Here is a 12,210-nt window from a genome sequence, read left to right as displayed (position 1 = left end):
TTAATTTGTAAAATGTACAAATATAAAAATTAGAAGTACATAATATTTTTCCTTTAAAGTTCTTATATAAGATTTTTTTTTAAAATAACCAATTTCAATATTAAAAAAACTATTAAAATACAAAAACTTCTGCTCTTAATAGGTAAGGGTTTTTTTTTTGAGAAAATAAACGTATGAGTCAATAAATAGGTCATTTTTATGCTATGTTAAGCACAATCATCGATATAACCACAAATATGATGTTTTAAACACAATCATAGATAAAACCACGAAAATGATAATAAGCAAAGCGCAGATTATAGACAAATTTTGTAACCTTGCAAGCAACATAATAAGTCCACAAAGTCAATTCAACAAGCAAAATAAAACGATCACAGTTGACGTCCAATCTCATGAAATGTTAAAAAAAAAAAACAAAAAAACTAATTAAGAATAGTACTTGTGTATGTAACTAATGGTACTAAATCCTTCCCAGGAAAATACCATGTTAATAGGGAATGCAATTTGAAATCGAAACCTTGAGCAAAAACAAAAAAGAATAGGGCAAGGAAACAACCATGGTAAATGTGTTGTAAGCAATTAGGCTGCTGTTGCCTCTGGTTCCGCAACAGTTTGGTCCTTGGCGGGAGCGGTCGTGGCGGCGGCATCTTGTTCAGCGGAGGTGGCGGCGCCATCTTTTGCAGATGAAACGGTTGCCCCTTTCTCTGCAGTTCCGTTCGATGCAGCCTTGTCAACGTTTTTCGAGTCTTTTCCATCTTTAGCATCCTTTCCATCTTTAGTGTCCTTTGCTGGAGCGGGTGGAGGAGGAATCATGTGAGGTGGAGGTGAATGCTTCAGCTTCACAAGAATGTGTCGCATTCTTGAAAGATCGGTCGGTTTTCCAGGTTTCGGTCCTTGGACGACAAATACTGATGGTTTCTTTTCTGCATCCTTCTTGCCTCTTTTCTCAATGTTAGGGACCTCACGGGGGATGAGTTCTGCTATTGCAGTCCAGTAGTGCGTGTCAGCAGTCTTATGGAACTTTTCTTGGTTAGCCACGTATAGCTGCTCCAAGCCCAAAAAAAAAAAATCAAGTGGTGAGATATCATCATATAACTGCATATCGACCGGGCATGGAGAAAAAGACGATTTGTTCATAATATTACCTTTTCTCTTTCTCTGTTGTTAGTTTTGTTGGTCTCAATGGTTTTTTCCCGCTTCTCGTAGAATGCTCGCTTGTACTCCTCAGCTTCTTCTATAATTTGGTTCCTCAATTCCTTTTCCTTCTTCTCCTTCTCTTCAAGCTGAATGGCATTTTGACTGCGACGACAAAACCAAGATAAGAAATCAAAATTTTTGGATACCAAAAAGCAACAGAATTTACGTATAGGAAGAGAAAAGAAAAGGGTTACCATATACAACTTATTAGAGGTATTCATGGGTTAAGCTAGATTAAGAAAATTTTACTTCTGCTTGCCATGAAGGCCAGGCCAAAAAGTCCATTTCACTATTTAAAAATATTAAAATATTTTATATTTTTTTATTAAATGAACAATAAACTGGGCTGGGCTGGACCAGACTGGACTAGAAAATTCTTGTCTGGTCCGACAATAACGTGACCTTTAAATAGGCCTATAGCTCAACTAGTATAAAGAACACAAGGTAACTCGAAAAAATTAGTACATGTAGAACTGATACTACAATAACTTATTCCAGATTAACCAACAAACATTCTAAAAAAAGACAAAGAATCAATCAAGATGGTCTTTGATTTAGAATAGCAGGCACATTAGTTCATGGATCTTCTTAAGACAAGAGCAAAAATCAAAATAAAAAAATAAGGAAATTCTGTCATGAATGAATATGGTATAAACCACAAAGGTTGAGATCATTATGTGCATCGTCATTGGAATCGAAATCAAAGAGAGGTTCACAGGAAAGCATTTCAAAAATTATATGACTTTATAGATACAAAAAAATTCTCATATTCAATAAACAAGGTAATTATTGAATGTTTATCCTCAGTAGTAAGTATTATCATTGTGAAATATAGAACTTTACTCCTCATCTATAATAAACGGGAAGAGAACATGTTTTTTCAACCTACAAGAAATCAAGTTGGAACTATAGACTAACAACCTCATGACTCTGAAACATATTTCTCATATAATGCAAATGATCTTTCAAAGAAATTAATGCCTAAGTAAAGGTGATTAGTTTATATTTTATTCAGAAAACTATTCAAACATCTCCTGATTGGAAAATTAATGTGGATCTGGATCTTCTAAATCTACTGCCTAATGAGATCATACACGTAACGATAATATTCAATAAGTTTCTCCATTTATCCATCACAGCTAATGAACACTTACGGATTACAAGAATCTAAATATCAACCAAGTCTTACATAAGTTGAACAAGAACTTCAATTAATAACAAGGGAGATCAACAAATTTGAACTTCATAAGAAACATAAATGAAACGGCAAATCAAGCTGATTGACGCGATAGTTAAAACCTCGGCAGATCTAGAAACACGAAATGATCATTAACAAATTTGAATTCAAGTTAATCAGAGTTCAACCAATGCAACAACAATTCATAGCTTACTCAAACGCATAGCAGATCTAAACTGAGAAGGAGTGCTAAACCAAAAGAACCGGTCAAATCCAAACAAAAAGTGGACAAATCAAGCGATTCAATTTGAACAAAAAAAGAAAAAAAGAAATTATTACTACTAAGTACTAACCGCCGCCACTCGCGAAGAAGGAAGCCTTCCTCTGGGGCCATCTCAGTAGGAGGAGGAAGCACAGGACCATCAGAACTGAAAACATCGTCGTTTCCACCGCTAAATCCATTCGTTCCGTTTCCGTTTTCAACAGGAATCGTAGTACCGAAAGGAGATTGCGAGAAAGAAGAGGGCGGATCGGAAGATCCGAAGCCGAAGATCTCAGGAGAAGAAGCCAAGTGATCCACCGCCACATCACCACCGTCGGCCGGGAATTGCTGATTGTCGGTGAAGTTAGAGTAAGAGCCGTAATTGGAATAGCTCTCGTCGTCGTCTACATCGAAAGGATGGTTATTAGGTGCTGCAGCTGCATGAATCTCTTCTCCTTCCATTCCGTACGCATCAAAGGAAGCCATCTCTCTCTTTCTCTAAAGAAAATTAAGAGAAAAAGGAATCGAAAATGGAGCCTTTTTTTTAGCTTACAACAAGAGAGAGAGCTTCGCTTTTTTTTTTCTTGAACTTTCCTTTTAATTTCTTTATTTTTGACCTTTATATACACCTACAGCTGACGGCCAACGAGAGGACTTGATTTTTGGTAAGAAAAACAAAATTAATATTTGAAATTACTTGTTTATCCTTCTAATTGAAAATTGAAAGACAGCTAAACGACGCTGTTTCGGGATACTTTTTGTTTTTTTGGTGAACTTGCGTTTTCACTTCAGGAATTAAGTTAACTTCATGCATTATTTATTGGGTTAAATTCAACAGGGGTCCCTATATTGTGATTCAGATTTTAAACTAAACTCCAAATTTAAAAATATTCTAACTAAGTCTTTAAAGTATTAGTTTATGACAAAGAATTCTTTTGTGAGCTTAGTTGTAAGCTCGAGCTAAATCAGATTTGACGTAATCACATGAACAACTTGAATTTAACATATTAAAATGACATTTAATTGTTAAATGATAAGACAAAATTTGTGGTATAATTTAAAATAAAATATTTAAACACACTTATATGGTATAATTTAAAATAAAAAATCATAACAAAATTTTGCAGTATTAATAATGAAAAATACTTAATTAATATAACTTAATAGTTTAAAGATATAAATTAAAATTAAAATACCAATTTAAAATATTTTTAATATATTTGGAAAATATCCGGTACAATTAACTTTTTTCTTTTCAAAATCTAACTCGATAATGAATCCAGTTAGGTTGGATAATTAGATTTTCTTTATTTCTTTTATATATTCTTAAAAAGAATGTAAAAACCAGCATCAATGCATTACACAATCTTTTTAGAATTGCACTAATAATCAAACCGGTCAAACCATCAGTTTACTAATTCGACTGAACTGGTTAAAAAATTATTAGAAATTCAAAAAATAAAAATAAAAATAAAAATTTCAACCAATTTCTGATCCAACCAGTTTAATAATATCCCGACCAATTCAGGGGTCCAACCAACCGGTCGGATCCATTCCAAACATCATTGAGATTAAGCAACTGGCATAAAATGATAGAAAAGGCAAACTCGTGGATGGTCAAAATTGTAAATACATCAGCAGCTGTGTACTAAAAGCAAATTTCACCAATTTCATGACTACGGTTTCGAAGAGTAATAATTTTCTCACGGATTGACAATTTATATGTAGCAATCAAACCCAGTTAGGCCACAGCTCTGGACTCTATGGTTAAAAAAACAGGGAAACATTGGCTATAGTTAGTAAACGATGTTGACTGTTGTTGAATCTTACATAGCAACAAGCTCAACCTTGTCTTCCTTTTGCTTAAGCGCTCAAGTCCCGAATTAACCGAGTTCCACCGTGAATTTGGCGTTCTCCCTTTTGCCACCTTGTTTGAAACCGAATGAATGTCTATCCCCATGAAAGGATAGCATGTTGAATTAAAATCCTCGGTTACCCTGATAAAAACATCTCATCTTTTGGGCTTCAGACATGTCATATGCAAGAAACACTCGAAGTTTTTAACAGTCAACGTGGGTTGCAGGTCTTGATGGCCTTCACCCGTTGTGCACTTGTAGTCCATATTGCGTACTGTACAGATGTCACAAGAATTGCTACACTATAAAATGAGGAAAAATCTACCATATCGAGGTGTCTTCAAGGAACCGGAGGAGCATTCTTGTGATATCTACCAGAAGAGGGCATCCGGTGTAGAACACGTGGAAACTCAGGCTTTAGGCGTTTACTTGGCATATCTTGCAATGACCTTGTCCATATATAACCAATGATGCACCAAATAAGAAAATGTAAATGAAGCAACAATGGTTTTTCTTTTCCCTACGAGTAAAAGATCATGTACCTTGGAGAACCTTGACGTTTCTGAGTAAATTGACCGAGCATTGATCTTAGACTTCCAAGGGCCTTTTCAGCAGCCTAATGGGGAGATAAAAGAGCCCAGTCAGCAAAAATTATTATACAGTAAGAAATAATGTCACACAAAAGAAATTTCTGAATATAACAGAACAAAAGGTATACCTGCATCTTAGCCTCTTCCCATGTGAAACCAGTCCCTTTTCCTAAAACCTGCCCATCTACTTCAACCTAAAACATAAATAGGAGTAGACACATTGTTTTTGAGTGAAAGGCAACTAAATATTATTAAAAAGTCCTCATCGTTTCTTTTAATGCCACATCAAGTAATGACAGAAGAGTTTTATATTAATAGGGATCACCAAGGAATTCAGAGATCACTTAGTTCAAGTTGATGGTCTTCAACATCATTTTTGGTTGTTTCATTGTCCCTCATTATAAAAGAAGAGTTGTTAAATGCAAACCTGTGCGTATACTTCATCTTTCTGCAATGTATTAGATGCAGGAGGCTGTGCTTGAAAAACTACCCCAAGGCCCTCCATCATGCACTGTAGACAAACCACATATTATCAGTCCAATCTAGGGACTATATTAGTGCAAGTTGCCAAACTTAAAGACTTAAAAGCTAACAAGTTAATGAGATCTTACTAGTTCTTTAAGTGCAGTGACTGAACCCATAGATCTCCTGGAGCCTTCTAGCCTTGGATCAAGAAGCCTAGACAGTTCCGGTGCATTTGAAAATGGCATAGATTCCTCTTTAGAGGATTGCTGGTTCCCATACAAATTCAAATTACCAGGAAAGCCATTCTCATTTGTGTTGGCCGACCTACTTAAATCCCCTTGTGTAGACCCAGTATCAGGCTTAATTCGTGACAAATATGTATCTGTTTATTATAAGAGAGTCAGAATCGCTCCAAAAGAACACCATGAGAAGAGAGACTGAATGAATCAACGGACAGCAAGAAAGAAACATGCCAGAAACAAAATCAACTCAACATGGGCTTAACCACAAGCCTGGAAAACTCACAATCTGGTGACAAGAGTTCTCTAACAGAAAAGTTTTATTTTGTTAGGCAAAGCTGCCCATCAAGCAATTTTCTTCTAGATTATTACCGCAAGTTTCTATAACATTGGCCTAATGCATGATTTAAGGTAAAGAAAAAAGTGAAATGCATTGCTCTTACTGCTGGAAAATATACATACTATGCATTTTGCTCTTTCAGTGTCTACCCTTTTTGTATCCAGTTTATATCATAGAAGTTCAGCAAAGCAGACATTGAGGTGTAAGATTAATTTAGCTCTAGTGCATTGATTACTATTAGCCTAGAGAGCATTAGAGGGGACCTCAACCCATCAAATTCCGATAAATATAGTGCAACATACTTGTAGATAACAATAAGAATAGGAAGATATATTACTAGCTAAGCTTTTTATAGAATCCTCTGCAGCCTGACGTTGCGCTTCTCTTCTTGTTCTCCCAGTTCCTTCACCAACTTTCTCCCCAGCAAACCAAGCCTACCACAGGCAATAAAGAGGATAAGCAAAGGAGGATGTCTCCATCTCAGATTCTGAGACACCCAATGAAAACAAACCCAAAAATAATAATTGTATATACCTCAATGGAGAATTGCAGGTCCATGCTAGCAACCAAAGCTGGTCTGAATTCCACCTACAAGTTTTAGAAACAAATTTTATAAGCAGTAGACACATAGCCAAACAAGATAAAACCATATAATATTGTAACATAAACATTACGACCTAACTCATAGTAGAAATTACTTCCAAATTACCTTGGCTCCGCACTTCATGGCAATATCTTGTAAAACTCCGGCTGGAGTTTCTCCACTTGGAATAGTTCGTCCAGATTCAAAGTCAAGATCCTTATGACTAGAAGATGATCGACCAAGGGGCATCTCCTCACCTTCAAAATGTAGAACAGTCCAATATAACAAAATCAAACAACAACTATAATATATCAACATAGCAACCAGGGTCATTAAAACTAAACAAACAGAAAAAATAAAAATGACAGAAACACCTCATCCTGCTCAAAAACTTATACCAATTAGATATCAGATATCTGGAATTTAAAGTAAGATTAAACCTCAGAGTACAAACAATAATAACAAGAAACTTCACAATCATTTTAATGTGCAATTAATTGCTTCAGCTAACCTGGAAAAGAATGATAACTAGACGGTGTATGGTTTAACCCCAGACGATCATCTCTATGAAGTGCCTGCAAATGAATTATGCTCTAAGATAAATATGTTTCAGCAATGAGAGATAACTTTAACCTCCCACTTTAGCATAAAAATCACGGCTTCATGCCAGGCCACCACAAAGAACCAATTACCTCTTTTGGTAATCTTTGATTTTCACGAAGAAGTCTCTCTGATGGAAGAGGACTCTCAACCTTAGGGAAAAAAGGAGGACCCCGATGCTTCTCCATATGCATTCGCTCAGAATCTAAAGGAAATTCTTTGGGAACTGCTCGGTTCAGTTGCCGTGGGCTCATCTCCTCATCAGAAGAAAACCAACTTCCACGTGATTGAGCACGTGAAACTGGAACTTGCATTGCGGGTCTCGCAGGGGGAAATGCAGGTTCAGGTGGTGTGTGATCTCTGGTATCTTGCCCATGTTGCAATATCAGAAGCCTCCTCCTTGTATCAGGATCCAATTCTGATTCTGGAACCTCACCTTCTTCTCTAGCCGGGGAACTTTGCAAGCTTGGTTCTGGGGAAACAACAGGAGCCACTGGTTTAATCACTTGTGCTGCCTGAGGAAACTGCATGTTCGGATATGATGCCATTGATGACTGAACTGCCAACAATGGAACTGAACTAGAAGATGGCATGGTGAACTGAAGAGAAGAAGCCAGCCTTGGATCTAGGTTAATGCTTGCTGAAGAGACTGTTGACGCTGCTGAAATTGCCTCCTGGATGAAACAAGCAAACTAAAATGAAAAATTTTATAAATTCAATTCACACAGATCACCTCCATAAGTAACAATTACTCTAAAATCAGAACTCGCTAACTAATCACAGTACACCGGAGAAAACAAGAACAAATTATATAAGCCCAGTTGCATGGATCCAAAGAAACTAAGGATGTCAATTACCTTTAGTCTTCTTTCAACCTCAGCATCTGCCATGCCATCAAATATAGGTGGATCTTTGTTTGCGGTCGAAGTAGAAGTGTCATCCTGAGAGGCATGGCAAATTTAGTAATGAACAAGGAACAAAGTAGCCATATCAAAAGGTCCAAAACAAATTATAACCCATAAATATAACAAGCAAGACCAGAGAAAATTAAGGAAAAAGGAGTCATGACTAACCTCAGAGACCAAATAGTTGCCCACATCAGGAGGCGAAGGAATATCTTTAATATCATCTTCATATGAAATTTCAGGAATTTTTTGCAGAAGGCCTTCATCAAATTCTCTGTTATCAATTCCTAGGGTTATTTAATGCAAATTTTGGAAGGCGTAAACAAATAAGAGCAATTGAATTAAATTGCTCAATTTTAGGTTACCAGACTGACAAGGTTATGCAATGTAAGGTTAGTGTTATTACCTGAAAAAACCACCTCTAACATTGCAGGCAACATTTCTCGCAACGCACAAAACTGGAATAGTATTATTTGCCTACAACATATAGAGTTGCAATAAGTGCACGCTACAAAAAAAGATGTTGAAGCCAATTTCTGATTGCGCATACCTCAGCTTGAGGAGCAAAATATGGAGCAAATGCAGGAACAACGTGCACACGAGGCTGATCCTTCTCATCCCAAACTTTTAAGCGATCATCAATAACCAATGCCATTTTGGGATGGCATATGCCATCTTGAAAGACATTGAATAATGATTTCCTCAAACCTATCATACAAAAACTTAATTAGTACAAAACTACCAAGTAGTGGAACATTTCGGACAGAAAGCAACTCAAATTGCAAGCCATGCATGTAAATCAGCTTTACCAATTACTAGCTTACCAGACTTGACACAGACAATACGATCCAACAATTCTTTTGAATTTATCAAATTTGACTCAGGATCAAGAAGTCTCCACATTTCCAAAGCATAATCTCTTTCAGCCATTGTACAAACATAAACCTCAAACCGTTTACGCCCTCTTGCAGTCAAGTAGCTTCGCAGATCCTCCCATGCAGGTCTCAGTCTCACAAGAACACTAGTATCACGAATCTATAGGAAAATATAGAGTCAATAATGCAATAGATAATCGACAATAACCATGAAAGAACATGCAAAAGAACTCTCTAAATGATTAACTGCATAAAATCCAAAGATTCCAACAGTTCCTCGTTTATGGGATGGAACAGAGAAACATTTAACCGTAGCAGATGCAAGAAAAGAACAATTGAACAATATGCAATAGATCTTTACATGAATTGGCAAATTCTATACCTGTGGATTGATGCGTGTCAAAATTATGTTTTTCTCTTGTAATCGAATGAGAGGTCGAATAATAGGTTGGTGATTATCAGACAAGGGTTGAACAATCTCAGACTGAACCTTAATCACCTTCCCATTTTCAACAACTTGATCATTCTCTGCGTATTGCTTTAATATGGCCTTATCATCTTGATAACGCTTAATCTCGGCCATCATACCTGCAGCACGTTGTGTATCAACCTCGGTGTTCATCTTTCGCTGCAAAGCCTCTATTCTGTCCTCGAATGACCGCATTGTATTTGCAACAACTAGAGTTTCATCCAGATCGAATACAATTCCTAAACATCTTAGGTTCAACATGACAAGACAAGAATCATAGAGTCCCCTTGCAACATTGAATCCCCAGAAACAGGGCCTATCGCTATTCCTAGAATACATTGCAACCAAATGGAGCTCACAATCTCCCATAGGCATTACTGCAGTCTGGAAGCACCAAATAACATCACCATCAATTCTCAAAACTTTGATTAAGGAAAACAAAACATTATCTGATAACAAAAAGAAGTAGCACTAACTGTCATAAAAGTTTTCACTCAGAAATTGTAAGAATCATCCAAATTAAGTTCATTCACAAAGCCGAAACTCTGTTAATGATACCAGGCTAATAGCTACAATACAAGACTATTACCCATAAATATCTAAAGGTGTACCTAGGGACCTCCCATCGTATGGTACCCACCTTAGTAAATTCATGGATATGGCTTCAAACAGCTCAGCTCAAGTTTTCTGGGCAGTTCAAAAGAAGACTTCAAGACTTAACGTTTTTATGGTACATGCAATTCATGGATTCACTCTAAAATTGTCAAGAAATTAATATTCTAGAAAATCGTAATTCCCAAAAAAACCAGTTCATATTTCCTGCTTCTGGACTAAAAATATAAAGTTTCAACAAGTCACCAAGGATTAGGGCATTAGCAACTTCCCAAAATTGTCAAAAAACCTCACAGTTCAGAAGTTCATGCATTTTCAGTTCATACAGTTCTCACAAAATCAAGAGCTACAACTGGTTAAAATCCCCAGTTCTCTAAGTTGATGATTTTTTTTTACAAGGATCTTGGGCTCTGCAAAAAAATCGTCTAAATTTCAAACTGGAGGTCCTGTAAAAATGTCTGTCCAGTAAAGAGTCCAGTAAGTTAGTAGTAGCTTATGGGCAATTAATATTAACTCCTTTTTTTAAACTTATTGTTTGCTTCCCACTTAATTTTAGCTTAGTTGTTTTTTTCTGGGTTTTTTTGTGTTCAAGTTGATGGGCAAATTGGTGGGCTATACCTTGTTGTCTCTGATACATTCGGAGTGCAAAAGATGAAGCGGAGGCGTGTCTTGAAATGAAGATGAGTAGTTGTTGTCCTTTGATGATTCCATTTTGAAGCAAATCCCAGTACTAGTAATGGTATGCAACACTGCCAGTGGTGGACATCTCTCACTGCCTTGCGTCAAATATCCTATCCTGATTTCCTTCATTTCTTCTTCCATCACCGTTATTTTTCCCCCATATTCTTCTTCTTCTTCCCTTAGCTGCTGCTGTTGTGGATAAATCTCAACCTCCCCCAACACTTCATCCCCTCGACACACAACCGATTTGTACATACTCATCACCAGATTCAGATCCTCTCAAAATTTCTCGTCAAATTTATCAACAACAAAAAGTTTTTACAAAATTGTTTTTCGATCTATTCGATTCTCTTTAGATTTGACCACAATTTTTTGCCGATTGCAAGTTCAATTGAAGGACCGAAGGAGAAATTTAGGGTTTCTCCTTATTTTTTTGGACCGGATTTGTTCACATAGATCTGTGCTCTTTTGGGGGAGTATTTGATCTCAAAAAATTTGAAAAAAAAAACCCTAATAACAGATCTCTTTCTTCTTCGCTTGATTGCTTTGATGATTTCCGATTTCGTATTTCAAATTTTCCGCAAAAAAATTACAAAAAAAAAGTGGCTTTCTTATGGTTTGCTTTTTTCGGTGATGAAGAATTTGAGAAAACCCTAGATCCATTTCAATAATATTAAACCATTATAAATTTTAGTGTGAACTGTGAAGGCGTCATTGGCATTGCTGGGTGTGGGGACCGGAGAGAGGGACCGAACTTTAATTATCCCTTTTTCTCAAGGGCGTGCACGGGAAAAAAATGACCTAATCGAAGGAGGATGTCAGAGGAAGGACGTAATTAAACAATGCCCAGAACCTTGAAGGACTTGCATAATATTTATGAAATCTTGGATTGGGTTAAAAACCTGTTAGATAGCCGCTTTATATGGCTGCTGTTGACGTTTTTTATAGATTCGCTTCCGTCTGTTTGCTTTGACCCTTTCCGTTAGTTTAGATTTTTCGTAATTTTTGTTAATTTTCAACAATTTTTTTTTAGCTTTGATGTCAATTTTAAATATAATGAATGGATTAATTTATTTTAAGTTAAAACGTAAAAAGAGGACGTTATATTTTATTGGTTTAATAATTTTAGACAGTACATATATCTATTTATTGGTCGGTTTAAAAATTCTTTTTCTTGTTCAAACTTTGTTTTGGGACCAATTACAATCATTGATTAATCAATGCAATATCTTTAATTATTAATTAGTAGCTTAAGCATAATTTAATGAAAGTTATTAATGAATTTAATTTCTATTAGAGTTTACAACGTAGTATTATACAATCATAAATATATGTACAAATATAAAAGATATTACCTTA

At 36.1% G+C, this 12,210-nt stretch overlaps 2 protein-coding genes across 2 annotated transcripts; both read right to left on the bottom strand.

Moving 5' to 3' along the window:
* Positions 1 to 299: 299 nt before the first annotated feature.
* On the bottom strand, positions 300 to 3,252 carry LOC107937771 (clathrin light chain 1). The gene is made up of 3 exons (XM_016870741.2): positions 2,728 to 3,252; positions 1,146 to 1,299; positions 300 to 1,044 (listed from the first exon to the last, which is right to left on the bottom strand). Exons 1-3 carry the CDS (start codon positions 3,120 to 3,122, stop codon positions 580 to 582), a joined length of 1,014 nt encoding a protein of 337 aa, XP_016726230.1. The 5' UTR covers positions 3,123 to 3,252; the 3' UTR covers positions 300 to 579.
* Positions 3,253 to 4,226: 974 nt separating this feature from the next.
* On the bottom strand, positions 4,227 to 11,526 carry LOC107937767 (RNA polymerase II C-terminal domain phosphatase-like 1). Its single transcript, XM_016870730.2, has 17 exons — positions 10,789 to 11,526; positions 9,472 to 9,942; positions 9,039 to 9,249; positions 8,765 to 8,922; positions 8,621 to 8,691; positions 8,383 to 8,488; positions 8,167 to 8,250; positions 7,402 to 7,983; positions 7,221 to 7,284; positions 6,836 to 6,966; positions 6,661 to 6,714; positions 6,464 to 6,560; positions 5,694 to 5,929; positions 5,510 to 5,593; positions 5,211 to 5,276; positions 5,035 to 5,108; positions 4,227 to 4,941 (listed from the first exon to the last, which is right to left on the bottom strand). The coding sequence occupies exons 1-17, from the start codon at positions 11,110 to 11,112 to the stop codon at positions 4,833 to 4,835; spliced, it is 2,922 nt and encodes a 973-aa protein (XP_016726219.2). The 5' UTR covers positions 11,113 to 11,526; the 3' UTR covers positions 4,227 to 4,832.
* Between the last annotated feature and the right edge of the window lie 684 nt (positions 11,527 to 12,210).

This window comes from Gossypium hirsutum, chromosome D10 (genome assembly GCF_007990345.1).
Source record: "Gossypium hirsutum isolate 1008001.06 chromosome D10, Gossypium_hirsutum_v2.1, whole genome shotgun sequence".
In the NCBI taxonomy this organism is placed as follows: Eukaryota; Viridiplantae; Streptophyta; class Magnoliopsida; order Malvales; family Malvaceae; genus Gossypium; species Gossypium hirsutum.
Note: the sequence above shows the minus strand (reverse complement) of the source record. Positions and strands in the feature narration are given on the sequence as shown.

Bases quoted from the DNA above. Each gene is read 5' to 3' on its own strand.
- LOC107937771 (XM_016870741.2), bottom strand. From the start codon at position 3,122: ATGGCTTCCTTTGATGCGTACGGAATGGAAGGAGAAGAGATTCATGCA. The intron at 1,300-2,727 runs GTTAGTACTTAG...TTGTCGTCGCAG, and splicing joins CTTCTTCGCGAGTGGCGGCG to TCAAAATGCCATTCAGCTTG. The intron at 1,045-1,145 runs GTAATATTATGA...GGCTTGGAGCAG, and splicing joins ACAACAGAGAAAGAGAAAAG to CTATACGTGGCTAACCAAGA.
- LOC107937767 (XM_016870730.2), bottom strand. From the start codon at position 11,112: ATGAGTATGTACAAATCGGTTGTGTGTCGAGGGGATGAAGTGTTGGGG. The intron at 5,277-5,509 runs GTTTGCATTTAA...TTTATGTTTTAG, and splicing joins AAGATGAAGTATACGCACAG to GTTGAAGTAGATGGGCAGGT. The intron at 4,942-5,034 runs GTACATGATCTT...TATATGGACAAG, and splicing joins AAACGTCAAGGTTCTCCAAG to GTCATTGCAAGATATGCCAA.